We start from the raw sequence: 18,350 nt of genomic DNA on the forward strand, positions 1-18,350 counted from the left end.
TATACATAGTAAAGTCTCTAGGCCACATTTTCATTGGCAAATCATTGATCCCAGAGGCATACTTCCAATTAGAAAAAGTATCCAAATAATGTGTAGACCTCAGATATTTGTCTCATTCATATTGCAAAAGGTTATATACACTCGTGTGCAAAATTAAGAGAATTTGGACATTGTGTCTATTTTCACAAAACGTCTGAACCAAAGGTACTAATAATGCCACTGAAGAAGTATGCAAATATTCAGTGTCGTACACGTGCGTGTGGGCAGAGCTGTGACCACGGAGGGGATGATAAGTGCACGAGGCATTTTCCATGATTCGTGTGCTCATACTCTTCGGCGACATTTGCTGTGTTTCTCACAAGAGTTTGGTAAATTTTATAAGCTATCAGGTAAAATGAGTAGCTACAAAGGTATGGATGATGGAATGAGATGGAATTGTCGATAGATTGAAGGCAGGGCAATCTCAAGCGCAGGTGGATGTTACGCCCAGTGTCATCTGCAATTTGTGGAAACAGTTTCAGGACACTGTATCCATATTGAGAAGACCTTGACAAGGTCATTGAAGAGCCATGACGACCAATGAGGATCGTTATTTGGCACTTTCAGTGCGGCGCCACACAACTGCTACAGCATCACAGCTTTCACGTGAGCTGCACTCAGCTACTGGAACCCGAGCTTCACAGTTTACTGTAGCCTGGAGGCTTCATGAGAGAGGGCTTTAAGCCGGAAGACCCGCTGTTTGCATCCCGCTAACTGCAGCACACAAGAGAGCACGTTTAGCATGGTGCAGACAACATCAGCCTTAGACCAGACTTCAGCGGAGCACCATGCTCTTCACAGATGAGTCTAGATTCAGCCTGGACACTGATTCTCAACGTACATTCATCTGGAAAGAACCTAGTACCAAATACCATCCCTTCCACATCAGGGAAATGGACCGCTATGGTGGTGTCATGGTCTGGGCAGGAATCATGTTGGACGGCCGCACACTCCTCCATTTGTTTGGCAGAGGGTCTGTGACTGCTAGGAGGTATAGAGAGATCTTAGAGCATTATGTTCCACTTTTCAGGGGCACCGTTGGCCCTCGATTCCAGTTCATGGATGACAATGCTCATCCACATCGGGCTCACCTGGTCAACGACAGTTCAATTGTTGGGTGACTATGAATTGAACATGCGTTGACAACTTATATATGATTTTCTCTCTCTCTTTGTGCATTATGATTTGATAAATTGGTGCTTTTAGAAATGTATGATACATTAGGTTATTGATAAGCCATTTCTAAATACAGATTCGATTGAACTCTATTTCAGCTAACTGCTGTTTGTCTGCTTTCCTCTTCACAATTTCAACAAAATAAAAAAGCTTGTGACCGTAGATGAAAGAAAAAAAAAAATGAGCGTACTCTTACAAAAACATAAACTATAAAAAGTAAGGAATTAAAAAAATTACACAGAGTTCTTTAATCAGGGTTGGAACCAGAGGGGGCGTGGGCAACTAACCAGGACAAACTAACTTGGGTGGTAACAAAGAACACCATTATAGAATCATCAAATTTAAAAGTTATGAGGGCGGCAACATCATGTTTACAAGGATGTGTGTGACTTCACTCTCCTCTACCATATGAAGGTTTTTAACAACTGGCTGTTGTGAAGATGAATATTGGAAAGAAAGAAAATTCAACTGCCTTTGGAGAGAATCAAACTCACATCCTTTCACTTTCCCGGTCAACACCCTAGACCACTAGACTACAAAGGCAACGAATATCTCAATCTTTCCTTGAAGCTCGCATACACTGAACAGGACTGTACATGGACGGCCGGACCAGACTCAGGTCAAGGTCACAACAACTCTCCGCTATCATACGAAGGTTTTTAACTGGCTGTTGTGTGACATCATCCTTGTATAGGTTGCCATCTGGTGGCAGCATCAGTAGTTGTGAGCTCGGCCTGAGTCTGGTCCAGCCATCCATGTACGATCCCATTCAGTGTATGCGAGCTTCAAGGGAAGATTGAGATATTCGTTGCCTTTGTAGTCTAGTGGTCTAGGGTGTTCACTCGGAAAGAGAGAGGTTCGATTCCCCACAAAGGCAGTTTAATTTTCTCTTTCTAAAATTCATCTTCGAAACAGCCAGTTGTTAAAAACCTTCGTAACATCATGTTTGCCCCAGGTGGCAAAAATCCTAGTTATGACACTGCCTCTAATCAAAAACCAGCAAAAGATTCTTTCTACAGCAAGTGGTTTCAGTGGCATTCCACCAACCTGAAAAGATTTTGAAGAAGTGAGATTCTTGTGAAATGTTATCCTATATCAATTCTGCAGAATCTTATATTTACCAAAATGTTGATGCGCGTGTATATTGCAAACAAGAATAAGTGATTTTTATGGAAATCATTAATAAAGGTGAATGACTGATTCATTTTTTTTCTCTAATTTTTTCCATCTCTCCCATTTACAAACTTTCAATTTTAAAAACTAATTACAAGTCTGTACAGATTCATAAAAACTAGAGTAGACTGTATAAAATTATAGGTGCTAATGCCAATTTTTTAGCCTGGCACTAGATATTTCTTATGCTCTGCACATCACAATCAAAAATATATGCTCATGATATATTTTATATGAGTCGATACATCATTACACAGTTAAATTTGAAAATAAAAATAATCTCATGACTGGGTTCCAGTAGACTAGTGAAAAAAAAAAAGAAAACATAACTTTCAGTGAGAAGCAGCAGCAACAAAAGAAAAATTTATTTTAATTATTAAAAGAAATAAGTGCATGATATTACAAACTTACTTCTATGGATCTTCAGCAAATATAACAAGCCCTATAAAAACCCAAGTTTTTTTTTTGCACTTATATCTCTGCTTTTTATATTGAAAGCATTAGTTTATGAAGTCACACTTAATTGATAAAAAATGTCTCGATTCACTGAAAAAAAAATAATAATTACTTGTGTGAAATTGTATATGAATGATATATTTATATATTTCAGATAACACAGCAAAATAAAATATGTGCAATAGAAATGGGGTAAGTAAACTAATTAATATACCAATTTCTGAGTTGAGCATCTTTTCCTCTTTATTTCCTTTCGGTTCAACCACTTTAAGAATTGGTTGGAATAGACGTAAATCACATAGACGGCGTGATTCATCATAAAATTCTTCTCTTTCTGCATCTTGAGTGATTGAAACAAATATATACGATGATTGCTCGCTCAATAGGTGAAATAATGGGTACCTTTTAGCTTCATGCCAAAGGTTATCTAAAGTGAAAAAAAAAGTTTAAACGAATGAAGCTCAATCATATGGGAATGAATATGCTAAGCTTTTTGATTATATACATCCATTACATCCGATAAAATTTCTCTCCCAAAAGATAATAAATATGCCAGTATGATAATAAATATAAAAGTTTTTCTTTCCCTTTGGGATAGTATAGAAATATGTACAGTAATAATAGTACAGTAAATAATAGAAAAAAAGAATATTTCTCTTCTTTGCATTTTTAATTATTATTCTTAGTGTTTGGGGAAGTACTTATCAGCTGCATAAAATCGGAAAAAATATTCCTGAAAAAGGTGGCATTTCACAACGAGTTTAAGGATTTCCACTGTATGTGTATCCCAATCTGTACCTCAGATAGAAGATTTAACTTCAAATATGCAATCTTTATGCAAATCCAATGTAATTCCATGACATTATCATGCATTCCTTGAATCTTTACCATCTAAGAACACAATATCTACAGTTTCTGCTGTGTGAAGTAATGATTAAAATGACTTTCTTAAACCTATGTGCTGTTGTTTCTTCTTAGCATTAGTCTTGTGTAATAAGATAGAATTAAATTTTTACTATTTGACTAATTCTTGTTTAGGAACATGTTCCTTAGACTCAATATGATAAAATATTATGTCCAAACAATTAAGGAAACAAAACTAAAAGCTATGTACTGAACCACATTTATATAAAATATTGTTTACATCAGTGGTTCTCAACCGGCACTTTGCAGAGCCCTTAGGGCTCCGTGTGAACTTCCAGGGGCTCCGCGACCCCTCGAGAAAAATAAAAAAACAAAGTAAATTTGAAAAAAATAATTATTAATATTTTTGAAAAATAAAATAAAATTTAAAAAATAATTATTAATATTTTTGAAAAATAAAATAAAATTTAAAAAATAATTATTAATATTTTTGAAAAATAAAATAAAATTTAAAAAATAATTATTAATATTTTTGAAAAATAAAATTAAATTTAAAAAATTATTAATATTTTTGAAAAATAAAATTAAATTTAAAAAATAATTATTAATATTTTTGAATAATAAGTCAGAAACTTTGATGAAATAAAAAATAGGCGTCCGGGGCTCTGCCATAGAAATTACAAACCGGAAAGGGCTCCATGGGTCAAAAAAGGTTGAGAACCGCTGGTTTACATCATTAAATAGTCTTTCAATGCAATTATAGCATTCATTTCATTTTTAAGATTGTCGCATCTCGGAACAAGTTTGTCTTATGTGCCAGTTCAAGAAGGCAACAAGTCACAAAACTGAACAAAGTGAGCTTGAAATAAGATTCTGAGATCACTGATTATTAATTCAAAATTATACATATATACAGGGCGAATAGATAACAGCAAGCACAGCATTTTACTGGTGAATTATTCATCTTAGACAGGGCCACAACTAGATACTTTGTCAACTGGAGCAGGCCAGAATTTTGGCACCCCTTGCATGTCGAAGAAGCAGTTAAAGGGTAAATTCGGCACCCATTCTGGTCCAGCACCGGACCCTAGTTGCTGCCTTGATCTTAGAAACATACTTTCAATTAGAAAAAGTATCCAAATAACATGTAGCAGTCAGATATATCAATCGTGTTGCAAGGGGTTGTAAAGTTATTAAAATAAAAATGTAAAATTTTTATGCTGACACTGTGCCTAAAAACCCAATTAGAACGTTGTTGCCCTGTCTTCCCTGATGCCAACAAAAACAATGTCACGTTTTTAAGTGCAATATTTTCTGCAATATTCAAATTCAAAAAGCGAAGGAAAGTTTTTTGGGAAAAAACAGCATTAAATGCAGGTAAACCATTTTACCCACAAAACAATAGTCATTAAAATTTGAAGTTTTTGTTTTTTTCTTTCTTGTTCTAATTAACTGACTGTTACTACTTAGATATGATTATTATTTTCAATATTGAATTTTTTAAGCTCAAACAAGTAAATACAATTGACAGTTTGATTCATTTTAATATTACACAACATAACTTTATTAATTAGAGAAGATGTGGTAAAATAAAATATTCCATGAATACTCATATCTTAGGGGAAGCAAAATAACATTTATTTCAAGTAAAAAATGTCTGGCATCAGTCCTGCTCTGGTATAAGTGAATTGATCATATGAATTTTGACATGCGTATCACAATCACTTACTTTTTATTGTTTCAAGAGTCGAGTCTCGAACACAAGACATGGGTATTATTATTCCTGAGGGCATCAAACAATCAACAATAATAGTTGGAGGCATCAAATGATGCCCCCATAGTTCCCCTGATGATGGTGGCATATTGTATGGAGGAATGACAAAAATTTGAAATTACAGGAATATATTCATTTCTTTGATAACCTACAAAAAAAATTAAAAAAAACGAAATGAAAATTTTTTATTCAACATGAACATTCACATAAAGGCATGTATACATTAGTCAGCAGATTGTGTAATGTAAGCATCCACAATTGGTTGTTCAGTAATTTGTACGGTGTTGTGAACATGGAACTAATCATTTTTGCGCCATTCTAACTAGACCACCGGGGTCATTTTCTCAATGAACACAAAGAAAGTTTGTGTACCCAAGAACGGATTAGAACTGATCTGGGATCAGTTTTTTGAAAAAAACTGCCACATATTTTCACACCTGAACATGGGAGCTATGTCAGATTTGTGTTGGTGAAACTCAAGTGTGTGTGCCCAGCATTCAGAGTGTTTTGTGTTCAGTAGGTGGTGTCATCTATCTAGGGCTGCAACTAGATACTTTCTCAAATGGGGCAAGCACACATTTTGACACCCCGTGTAATGTAGAAGAAGCAGTTATAAAGGGTGAATTCTTGACACCCCTTCTAGTCCAGAGTCTGGAGGGGAGCACTAGACCTGCCTGCTCTCCCCCCACCCTAGTTGCGGCACTGCATCTATCCTCCAAATTGGCAATGCATGGATTTGAAATTTAATGTATACATTGTATTGTAGGTCTGTGTGATTTTCGTGGCGACCAGAGCCTTTTCTCATGGGAATAGCCAACTCAAAATTAGAAAACATCAGAAAATTGTATTTTTAGCTGATAACCCCTGTGCAATCGTGGGTTCCAAATCCGGATATTCACCAAAGCCAAAATCGGACCCCTCCACCACCCCAAGAAAATTAAAAATATTTTCATAGAAAATTAAAATATTGGAGATAATAATCTTATGTACTATGTTAATTTATAATTCTTTTTGAAGATTAGTGATCCACAATTTCTGTGGAAAAAATTATTCTGCCCCTCCACAAGCCAATTCAGCGTACACACTACTGATTTTCGTGATGTGAAACTGTGACTACCACATAGCAGCTAGATGACAAAACTTTGGATATTCAAAGTAAAGTTTTTTTAATGTTTTTACATTTTTTTTTATTCTAAAAGATCTCTAGGAAAATGTTTTACACTTTGAACCGTCATTCCAAATCCTTTAAGATTTTTCAAAAAAGTACAATTCGCAATCTTGTTGGAACAAGGTGAATTAATGCCACGTAGACACTGTCTTTCAATGCCGGCAAATAGCAGCGTATTATAATTTCGCGTATGTAACCGGCGGGGAGAAAATCCGCAGTGGAATAAAAACTCCGAAATTTGAAAATTCTGTACACGGCCCCTCATCAAGGAAAGCAACTAAATACCTTCAACAACCCACATGTATATTAATACAATATAGTATAACCAGTTTTTCAAGGTCATGCGATCATGAAGAAATAAAGGGGGAAAAAGTTGAGTTCTTTTTCTTCTTGGGACTAGGAAAGAAAAAATTTTTATGTGTCCTTTTCCTAAATTCCGGGTATTTGGCGAGCTATTTTTGGAACCTTGAAGAGTAGCGCCCTGAGAGCTACATAAACAAGTGTATAATATAAAAGGGAAAAGAAAGTTCCATATGGATTGTTATTTCTTCCCAGTACATAAAACATTGTGTGAGCTATTTTCTTGTTTTGTCCAGTTCTTTTTTAATCTCATTTCCTAATACAGAGGAAAGTCCCACAACAGACATTCGCATTAGCATGGACTCTTTCCTGAGTCCCATGAAGCTGCAAATTACAGTATTTCACTCCTTATTTGTAAGTGCTAGAAAAATTTAAGGGGGGGGGGGGGGGGAATTAGGTTCCAAGCAATTTTTTCAAAAGCAAAAAAAAAAATGTCCTAAAAAAACTATTTTTTGACGACGTTTCTGAGACTTAGTGATGTTTAAAGGCATGGGGAAAAGGAGGACTACCCTTTATTTCTATAAACTCTAAAAAATTTAGCAAACCTCGGACCCTGATTTAGGGACTGCACATGGGAAATTCGAGATATTTTAAGATTTTGTTTAAGGTACAGTAGATCCCGCTTATGTTTTTTAAAAAAACTGTCATGAAGAAACTTTGTAAGCAAGAAATGTTTTAAACTGGAAATCTTGATGAGCAGTAAACACTGAGACCTTGAAAATAAGTTGTACTAAGCAAGAAAACATTCTAAGTAGGATCATTATAAGCAGGATACAACGTATTATATTTTGTAGTCAAATGACATGGTGACAGACGATTTTATTTAAGGTCCTGTGGATCCCAATTATGTAAAAAAAAAGTCATGAAAAAGCACTACACAGGAAAACGCTTTAAATGGGAAATCTCGAGTGTAGTAAGATTTGGGAATGCGAAAATAAGTTGTACTAAGCAGGAAAATGTCTAAGTGGGAATATTTTAAACAATATCTACTATATTACATTTTGCAGTCAAAATGGTGCCTGAGATTTTTGAAGCTCTACTATTAGCTGCCGCTCTCCTTTACGGACAGTTTTCGGTCTCACTGGTATACCTTATCAAGGTCTTACGTTGGTCTTTATTGATTTTTGTTATCACTGTTAAGGAGTTATCATGGATGGGGCTGCTCACTCCCAGTGTCAATGGCAGAGTCGACTGATACATGGGTATGCATGAACTGACATCATCATGCACCTCCCTCAGACTTTCAAGTCTATCTCCGCCTATGAGTCACTTTCAGTTTTTCAAAATAATATGTTTTTTTATTCCTAGTCCACCAGTTTCGAGCGCGGTGCCGCACAACCCTAAGGGCGGCTCAGGCTGTTACATTTAATTCAAATACGAAATTCGATTTGAACAAATTAATTTTAATGAATATCAGGTTAGAACGAAGCGATACGAAATAGTTGAATTTTAAACGGTTAATAAAATGTCTCCACATTTACCACAATCGAAGGAATATAACTATAAAATTACTTTAGTCTCACTTGTTCTCAGTCGGCACTATGGGGATATAAGCTACTTCAGCTTCTTTTCTTCGTCAAACGAAATTATAGGTTTCCTGTGGGTATTCTTACGAGAAAATTCAAGTAGGACGTGGAGTCCTACTTGAATTTTAAATTTGTTTATCTTTCGAATTAATATATTTATCATTCAGTGAGAAGATATCAATTTTCAGTGAATACCATCATCGGTTTGTTTACATGGTCAAGTCGGAGAGACACTCACACAATAATAAATTTTTACCGTAGGAACGGCAGGTCGGAAATTTATCCAATAACGTGACCGTGACCGCGAAAAATCGTGCAAAGAACTATGATGCTTTTCGAATAGACGTCATAATCATCATCAGCATCACTCCCGAGGGACATACACTGGATGATCTCCATAGAGATCAATGTTAAAATTGCCGATTTTACCGTAGAAATGCGGAAATTTAGTGGGATTTTCTGCCACATCAATAATTTTAAAAATTGAATTGAATCTTTGGTTTTCGAAATATTGAGCTCGCTTAGAGATACGAAGCCTAGAAAATTAAATATAAAATAATGAGCCAGATCCACTTTTGAGGTGGATATTAATGCAATAACATTGATTTCGAATTTTTATTTACATCTTCTTAAGCGGGAAAATGAGAATTAATGTTTCCATCTAATTGCATCAATCCATATAGTTTAGGATGTTTTAAATTAATTATGGGCCTATTTAAATTACATCGAAGAAATTCCGCAGCTTTAATCAAGCATTTTTTGAAGGAAAAACAGGCAGATCGATAACTTGAAGTTAAAAAAAAAAAATTCGAAATTTCCAGCTCCCATTAAAAAGAAGAGAAAAACGACTCATTTCTATGTTTCTTTAATTTAGATTTGTTTCTTTCATAAATCGCACAGGAAGTCGCCATATTGGTTACCTTGTATGTCCCTCAAAAAAAATTGAAATATCACGTGATCCAAAAAAAGCCTCATTAGTAGGGTGACCATACGTCCCGTATTTCCCGGGACAGTCCCGGTATTTTCTGTATTTTTGGTCGTCCCGACTTTTTCGCAAAAGTGTCCCGGTTTTTCCCGTATTTTACACGACGCTTACTTGAATTTTTATTCTTTATTGAAGTCAAAGATTGAAATTATTTTTCAACTAATAAACTATATTATGATAATTATAACTATAAATGAGAATATTTATCTCCCACATTTGTCTCGGTGAACGTTTTTTTCGTGAAATTCATTTTAATCCACTGCAATTTGCAGTAACGTTTCATTTCCCGCCATTGTGATTTTACCGTAATTTTAACAATATTTGGCAACTTTGCTTGGTTTTGGCGTCATTTTTGGCGATAATTGGCGATGTCCCGTATTTTCCCGTATTTGGAATCTCAATGTCCCGTATTTCTCTCGAGGAAATATGGTCAGCCTACTCATTAGGTTCCTTTTTCTTTTCTCTTTTACTATGAGTACTGTGACAACACCTTCTTCTGCTTTAGAAGGTATTGACTGTGACCGTATGACCCGTCTTTACTCGGACATTCGAATATATACTTTACCGTCCGAATTAGCCATCTGTTTTTGTAAAAAATTATGTTTTAAAGTTTCTTCCGGGATTTTCAACGAAGCCTTAAATTTTTTTTTTTCATTGATATCAAGGATTAAAAAGTATTTTTCGGAATTATACAGGGTGGTTCAGAAAAAATCATCCAACTTCAAAATTTACATGTATTTTTTAAATTAAAAATATAGAAAGATGAATACGTAAATATAAAGGGGAAATGTCTAAGTTTTAGATTATGACGTTCGTATGTCGTTTATGGAACTCTTTAGGTGAAGAAGTGAAATGGCATATAGTTGGCAGAAAGCTTTCTATATCCTTTCATCCTTTCGTTAGTTTCGTGTGCATGATGTCAGCCTATAATCAGGGCCATCTAAGGAGCAACATGGGCAGCCCTGGCCAGGTGGTTTTTCTGAGGCCCTATCTGATAAATTCTAGAAAATTTCAACCAGATGTCATTTTTGTGTCTCTAAATTGTAGAACATTTCAACCAGATCTCATTTTTGTGAGGCCCCCAGGCCATGTCCGGGTAGGCCCATGCGTTAAGACTGTACTGTCTATAATCACCATTCAGTGTTCCTGAGCCTACTATTTAGTGTGTTGAGAAAAAAAAAGTGTTATTGGGGATAAAAACCTAACTTACAAGTTCCGTAACTTAGTGATGAGCTAAGGCCGGATTACACTATAAAAGTTTTGAGTGTAAAAGCTCATTCATAAAACTTTATAGTGTAATCTTGGCCTGAAACAACTAAAATTTCTCACATTGCCTTGGCATTATTCGTGTTACTAAAGGAAGTCATATTGAAAAATTGTAAAAAACTCACATTTTCCCTTCATGCATCACATACTTACTATTCATGTAGTTTCCTTATGATTCTCCGTCATTAATTAAAAAAAATATATATTACTTTGAAATCGGATGATTTTTCTGAATTTCCCTGTATTATGATAATTATAAGAATAAATATGAACATTCGTCTCACATATATGTTTTGCATGTCCCCCAACCCCAAACTTTTTTTTATGCTTCGAAATAATTTTAATCCACTCCTATTCGCAGAGTAGCGCTTCATTTTCAACGATTAGCTATTTTTTGGTGATTTTAGCAAAATTGGGATCTTTGCTTATCTTTAACCAAGGGCGTAGCGGGGGGGGGGGGGACTTGGGGGTCTGCCCCCCCCCCCCGAAATGTGAGAAAATGACCAATAAAAGGGAAAAAGATGGCCAAATCCATTGTTCTGTCACTTTGGTTCCCCCCCCCCCCCCCGAAATGAAAGTGGTCTCCCCCCCGAACGTAATTTCTGGCTACACCCCTGTCTTTAACATTATTTTTGGCGATAATTTTCTTGAGGAAATATGGTCAGCTCAATCATGAGGTGTCCGTTTGAGAAATATAGTGGAATTTCGGTTAACGAGCATAATTCGTTCTGTGAACGTGCTCGTAATCCGAATCACTCGAATATTGAATCAAACTTCTTCACAGGAAATAATGGGGGAAATAACGGATAATTCGTTCCACACACAATTATTCATTCAAATAAAAATGACTAATAAAGACGGCATTTAATTAATGATAAAGCATAGTAATAATATAATAAATATAATGCAATAAAATAATATTATAATAAATATAATGCAATAAAATAATATTATAATAAATAATACAAAATTACTCTCTCTATAAATGAACACAAAATACAATGATGTTTACAAATTAACTTAATCTAAACGACGAAAGAGGAGGAATATAGAAAATGATATTCCTTTTGATATACCTTTGGGGTTAGATAAGACAATTGAATGAACGACGTTATTTGAACCCAAAATTGCAAAAAGAACCACGGCTATACACGTTTCGGAACTATAGGAAGTTCCTTCTTATCAGTAGCAAAAAAACAAAAACAAATTTTGTTTTTGCTACCTATTTGAAAATGATCATTTTTGACGTTTCCAAAATGGACATAATGACCATTTTTATCACGTCATGTTTGAGACATTTTATGACTTCCAAAAAACGTTTTTATTGATAAAGACAGACGACAACTTGGGTTGCTTTTGATTCTTTTTTAGGATTTCTCGGTAATGGGAAATCGCATTGTGTCGTTGGACAGATTCATTGCTCGCACTGCTACAGCTTTATTTGGATGGTTCTTTTCTCCTCAGATGAGATACCGTCCATACGTTCTTCGTGTTCCGCGCAATCAAGATCCATCAGTTCGTCTGTGGTCAACTCCTAACCATGTTCTGCCACTAGTTGTTGAATGTCGTCCTTATTTGCACACTTTTCCCGAAAGGAACAGCCCCAGTAGCACAACGATATAGTACAATATCTGGACAATATTGTTATATATCGAAATGCCAGAGGAATATCAGATGTCATAAATATGATATAGAAGGATATCGTCCTATATGGTGCAAATTATTTATGACATTAATTGATCAAGTCTTTAATTTTTCAGTCGAATATGCATTTGATTACATGTGAATAATCTCTACTTTGAAGGACAACAACTTGGGACAATAAATTATTTTAATATAGTTTGAAAAACATAGCTCTATATCCTGAACATGACATACATCTATATCATGAACCTGACAAAGATATATATCAGATACACTATATGCTGATATATCAACATATTGTGTGCCTTTAAATAAAAATATTGCCTTCGAATAAAAATTTGGAGAAAATTTAAAGTCGAGCTTACAATTTTTTGTTTGAATGGAAATTGAAAACCCTTGAATGAATAATTTTTCATATGAAATTTTGATTTTAATAGGATTAATTATGTTGATATATCAAAATCATTTCATCATTTATAATTGAATCCTTACTGTGTATGTCTCACATCGTAGATATTGGTATTTTAGGAGGAGCAAGAACTTATACACCGTAACTTTAATTGCCACTTTACAATTGCACATATTTTTAAATTTAGAAAAATTTGCTTATATGTGTGTGTTTTTCTTAAAATTATTTATTATTAATCTTTTTCCTTTGATGTTTTCATTTTTTACCATACTTTGAGAATTTTAACTTTTTTGTATTGCATATTTTTTATTTTATTAGCATAAATTATTAATTTTAAATAAATAATTAATATACTACACAAAATACATTAATTTGTTTCTTGTGTTTTTTGTTAGATAACTAGGTTATATAGGAGGTCGTGGTTGGTGCCGATATAGCACATGACAACCTCCCCCACCTCCTGGAATTGGGGCCCCCTCTATAGTGAATCCATAGTGTGGAAAAAGAAAAAATGATCAGAATGGTCCAATCCCCAGGGTTAGAGCTCCGTCAACCTCACCCTCGTAGGTGGACCATGATAAAGCGACAGCTTTGCTGCAAACTTTTGTATAACAATACCCTCCCCCCCCCCCCAGTCCGAAAAAATCAAGGGGTTTCTTTTCCTTGCTTCTGAAAAAAGAGGCTACATCAGTCTTTTTTAAGGCGGTGTACTGTCTTGAGAACATATCTTCCCGCAAAACTTCTGGGTTGGAACGAAAAATATTTATCGTTCACATCTGACAAAATACAGTTATTGGATTGTTCGAAATCTTTTAGTAAGTTTAGTAAGTTAGTTGTGCGTGGAGGCGTACATAAAGGATTGATTTTTTTCCCACGTAAATTAATTTTCAACATGGTTTCTTCTAACCCAAAGAAACGGTAAGCAACACTGAAAATAATATACATTTTTTTGATAAATTTTATTTTGAGCATCTCTAGTTAACTATAATAAATCTATGGCTGAAGAGTTGAACTCTGTTTCCAGCATCACAACTGCGGGGGGGGGGGGGTTATATCCCGGGAGGGACAGAGCCTGGGTCGTGACTGGTCAGTCGGGGGGGGGGGGTTATGAGCCAATTTTTTTTTTACATGTTAACTAGAACTCCTTAATACACTATGTGAACTACTTAATTCACTACTTAATACAGTATATGAAGGCGTCTTAATATTAACTGGTGGGGATTTTGCCCCACTAGCCTTTCTATTCGCCCCACCAGTGAAGATAAAAAATGACCCCTGGTGGGGCAAAGCCCTTTTCTGGTTTTCCTGAAGCAGCTTCAACTTCAAACCATACCAATATGAAGGGAGTCGAAGAAAGAACTCACACAAAAAGATTGACATTTGCGAGACCGATTTTTTTATGAGTGATCTTTTTTCCAAGAAGGAAAAGAAAAGTTCAACCGAAAAGATAAGTTTTCCAGGGACAGACTTCTCCGGAATATGTCTTTTTTGCTCTCATAAATCAAAGAACAGGTGGAGGATGACCGAGGCGAAGGATATGACCATTGATTTCTTTTTGATGCTCATTAAAGTGAAAACAATTTAGTTATATAACCCTGGGAGTAGAAAGGATCTAAAGTTACCGGGTTGCCATCAGATGCCGGGGTTAAAACATTCTATTTTAGAGCAATATAGATAGATAAACATCAGTGTAGTAGCACAAAACCATTCAAATTCGGACATTGGGTGGTCTCCAGATCCGAAGAGAGGGGAATGAAGAAAAAAAGAAATACAGTGGAGAGGGCCCCGTTTATACGATTTTCGTGAGACCAGATCATGGCATAGTTTTTATTTACCTCTCATTCTCCCATAATTTTTATTTAACTTTCGGATTATGCTTAAAAGTAATCTGAATATGAAGAAAACAAAGAAAGGTCATGAGATTATGATTTTTTGGTAAATTTAATCCAATGATGACACTTTACCTTTACCATTTTGCAGTCAAAATGGTGCCTGAGATTTTTGAAGCTCTACTATTAGCTGCCGCTCTCCTTTGCGGACAGTTTTCGGTCTCACTGGTATACCTTATCAAGGTCTTACGTTGGTCTTTATTGATTTTTGTTATCATTGTTAAGGAGTTACCATGGATGGGGCTGCTCACTCCCAGTGTCAATGGCAGAGTCGACTGATACATGGGTATGCATGAACTGACATCATCATGCACCTCCCTCAGACTTTCAAGTCTATCTCCGCCTATGAGTCACTTTCAGTTTTTCAAAATAATATGTTTTTTTATTCCTAGTCCACCAGTTTCGAGCGCGGTGCCGCACAACCCTAAGGGCGGCTCAGGCTGTTACATTTAATTCAAATACGAAATTCGATTTGAACAAATTAATTTTAATGAATATCAGGTTAGAACGAAGCGATACGAAATAGTTGAATTTTAAACGGTTAATAAAATGTCTCCACATTTACCACAATCGAAGGAATATAACTATAAAATTATTTTAGTCTCACTTGTTCTCAGTCGGCACTATGGGGATATAAGCTACTTCAGCTTCTTTTCTTCGTCAAACGAAATTATAGGTTTCCTGTGGGTATTCTTACGAGAAAATTCAAGTAGGACGTGGAGTCCTACTTGAATTTTAAATTTGTTTATCTTTCGAATTTTCTTGATAGAAAAAATTCTGGTCATGCAATATTTCACATAATTTGTATGTTTCTGCAAACAATATACTTTTCCTTCAACGTTTAAAGGGAGCACCAAAATGCGTTCTTGTCCCCGCTGACCAAGCATCTAGATGCGACCCTGTGTGTTTCATAAAGTGTAAAACGTTTATTTTTAATAAGCCACACACATATCTACAGAACTGTCAAGATTGTGCTTAGTTGAATAGGTAGAAATCATACAAATACAACGCCACAACAGGCAAATTGCCCAACGAGGCGGCTGACCTAAGAACATCATGGATCCCCGAGCCATTCTTTTTGGAGGCCCTACCTACTACTGCTACACCACACATGCACCCCGTCCACACCCCCCCCCCGCGGAACCCCCAACGAATCGGTACATGCGGGAATGTGCGTGTACGTGTAGTGAAACCTGACGTGAAGTTTTTTTTGTTTCTCTGTAATGCTTGTTATGTGTAGTGCTGCCATCTGCCACCAGTTTTTCTAACTATGAGTGAAGTGTTATGATTGAATGATTTATCGTTGTAAGACTGTTGCTCTCTGTGGCTAGACTTTTTAACGGGGAGATCGGCTCGCATTTTCGCCTTGAAGTTGGGAACCACAGAAAACGAACTTCAGCCGACCACCACTGTGGGGTTCGAACCCGGATCCTCGCATCGCGAGTCCGTCAGTATAACCACTCGACCACCACAGCGTCGAGTGAACATAAATATTTTAATTATTTCAGTTCCATTTTGTAGGCCTATGCTTTAGCCGCTGTGGTGGTCGAGAGGTCGTAGTGACGTACTCGCATCGCGGGGACCTGGATTCGAGCCTCACCACAGTGGTGGTCGGCTGAAGTTGGTTTTCTGTGGTTCCCAACTTCAAGGCGTAAATGCGAGCCGATCTCCCCGTTAAAAAGTCTCGCCACAGAGAGCAACAGTCCTACAAACAGTACAAATATTCAGTCATCACACTTCACTCACTTCACTTCTGAGATATAGATGGCAGCACTAAAAAATCATACACAACACTAGATACGCACTCAGACTGTTAGGTACACATACTTACACTTCTGGCACAACTCACTAGGTAGTAAATTGCCCATGGCGATAGACCTGAGTTGTGCTCGGCTTGAAAAAAAAAAGAAAAGGCCGATGCTTTGTCCAAGGTCAATGTAAATAGTTAACAATAATACGTATTATTGTTCCATTTACCAGGGCCGTAGTGTGCTTTCTCGAGGCCCCGGGGCTGTTGCCCCGTCCTATTTACGGTCCTGCTATTTACTCTTTAATTCAATAAATTCATTTATTCTTTTTTTTTTTTGGACGCTTATAGTGAATCGCCTGGCACAACGGAATCGCTGCGTTTTATCCAAAAAAGCGTTGTATAGAAAATTCACGTAAGAGGAATAATCTTTGATTTTTTTTTCTAAATTAAAGGAATATTGAAAGTTTGGATAGAAATTTTGTTTTGTGTAAAAGGCGGTTCAAAGTGGTTCGTTATGTAGAGACTCTGCAGTTTCATACATGTGTTGGGTTAGAGGGTTTCTCTCCCGTTATTCCGCAAATGAAATGCAATCGGGAAATTCCCGGGAATCTGAATTCATTTCCCGGATCCATGAAAAAGAATACGGTTGAACTAGACATGGCCCCCAGATCCTTGAGCAGAGCCCCTAGGCTGCGATATTTTGTGGGGCCCCAGACCAGACTTTCACGGGCCCCTTTATGATTACTTTATATCGTTTAAAACAAAAATGATGAGTATTGTTCCGAGCCCCAGGGTTGGAGCCCTATCAGCCTACTCTTGTGGGGGCCATGGCTCAAATACTCTAGAAATTTGTCGCAGGCCGCTTAGTGCTTGCTCTGGAACTGTGCCGTGCGTCACTCAAGTGATCCGTAATTATGCCGCGGATCACTTAAAAACTCTGAGAATGCGCCGCGGACCACTTAAAAACTCTGAGAATGCGCCGCGGACCACTTAAGTAATCTGAGAATGTGCCGCGAGTAACTTGAGTGATGTAGAACTACACTGGGGGGGGGGCCGCTTAAGTGCTCTAAAACTGTGTCACATGTCATTCAAGGGATCTCTAAATGTGCCACGGACTGCTTAAGTGTTCTGGAACTATGTCGCAGGTCACTTCACTTAGTTCCTTTTTACAAAGTTAGGTTTGAGGTGATGGGCTACATCAGGAAATATGATTGAAGTGTTCAAAATTTTCAATGGATGAATAGGATGGACCATGAACTTTTAGTACACCACCAAGCGACTTTTTTTTTACAAGAGGACACCAGTATCGATTGGTGAGGGACAATGCAAGGTTATGGTGTCGCAGGGAATTTTTCTCTAATAGGGTTGTTTATAAATGGAATAGCTTGTCCCTGGAGGTAGTAAATTGTAACACAATTGACACGTTTAATAAACATTTTGGGGTAAATCGAGAAGCTATCCATACTTAGATTAAGACAACCATAAGTATTCTTTATGGGCATTGTATAATATTTTATCATGTGTATATATTGTTTATAATTTTTATTAATTGCATTTTTAATTGGGTTGCTGTATTTTTGAAATATATGACATCCATATTTTTATGGGAATCTTTTTCTCAGCCACCTCGTTAGGCATTTTGCCTGTGGTGCCATTGTATTTGTATTTGTATAACCCCGAGGGCCACATTTGATCCGTGGGCTATGGGTTTAGCATATATTGCTTTGAATAGAGGTCTTCAACCCTTTTCCAGTCGAGAGCACTGCCTGTACCCATCATCAAAGAAAAGCACCCTTATGGTGAGTTTAACATACGAATGCATGCAATGACGCTGATTTCAATCCTTGAATACAATTGTTCCAAGGTGCTTA

General features: G+C 36.4%; 1 protein-coding gene across 4 annotated transcripts in view; it reads right to left on the reverse strand.

The window, feature by feature from the left end:
• The window catches only part of LOC149085523 (phosphatidylinositol 4,5-bisphosphate 3-kinase catalytic subunit alpha isoform-like), a 77,343-nt gene extending 68,512 nt beyond the window's left edge, over positions 1-8,831 (reverse strand). Inside the window, exons 1-3 of one of the 4 annotated variants that reach the window (XM_089233580.1) lie at positions 8,523-8,831; positions 5,438-5,630; positions 3,059-3,271 (exon numbers count right to left, since the gene is read on the reverse strand). In XM_089233580.1, the coding sequence (XP_089089706.1) occupies positions 3,059-3,271; positions 5,438-5,570 (346 nt within the window). In that variant the 5' untranslated portion in view covers positions 5,571-5,630; positions 8,523-8,831. The remainder of the gene's footprint in view (positions 1-3,058; positions 3,272-5,437; positions 5,631-8,522) is intronic. The other 3 variants (XM_089233581.1, XM_089233582.1, XM_089233583.1) reach the window with 3 other exon arrangements.
• Between the last annotated feature and the right edge of the window lie 9,519 nt (positions 8,832-18,350).

The sequence above is a fragment of the Pholcus phalangioides genome, unplaced genomic scaffold (genome assembly GCF_987345545.1).
Source record: "Pholcus phalangioides strain wild (caught in Gottingen) unplaced genomic scaffold, Ppha-v1.0 ptg000007l_1, whole genome shotgun sequence".
Classification (NCBI taxonomy): Eukaryota; Metazoa; Arthropoda; class Arachnida; order Araneae; family Pholcidae; genus Pholcus; species Pholcus phalangioides.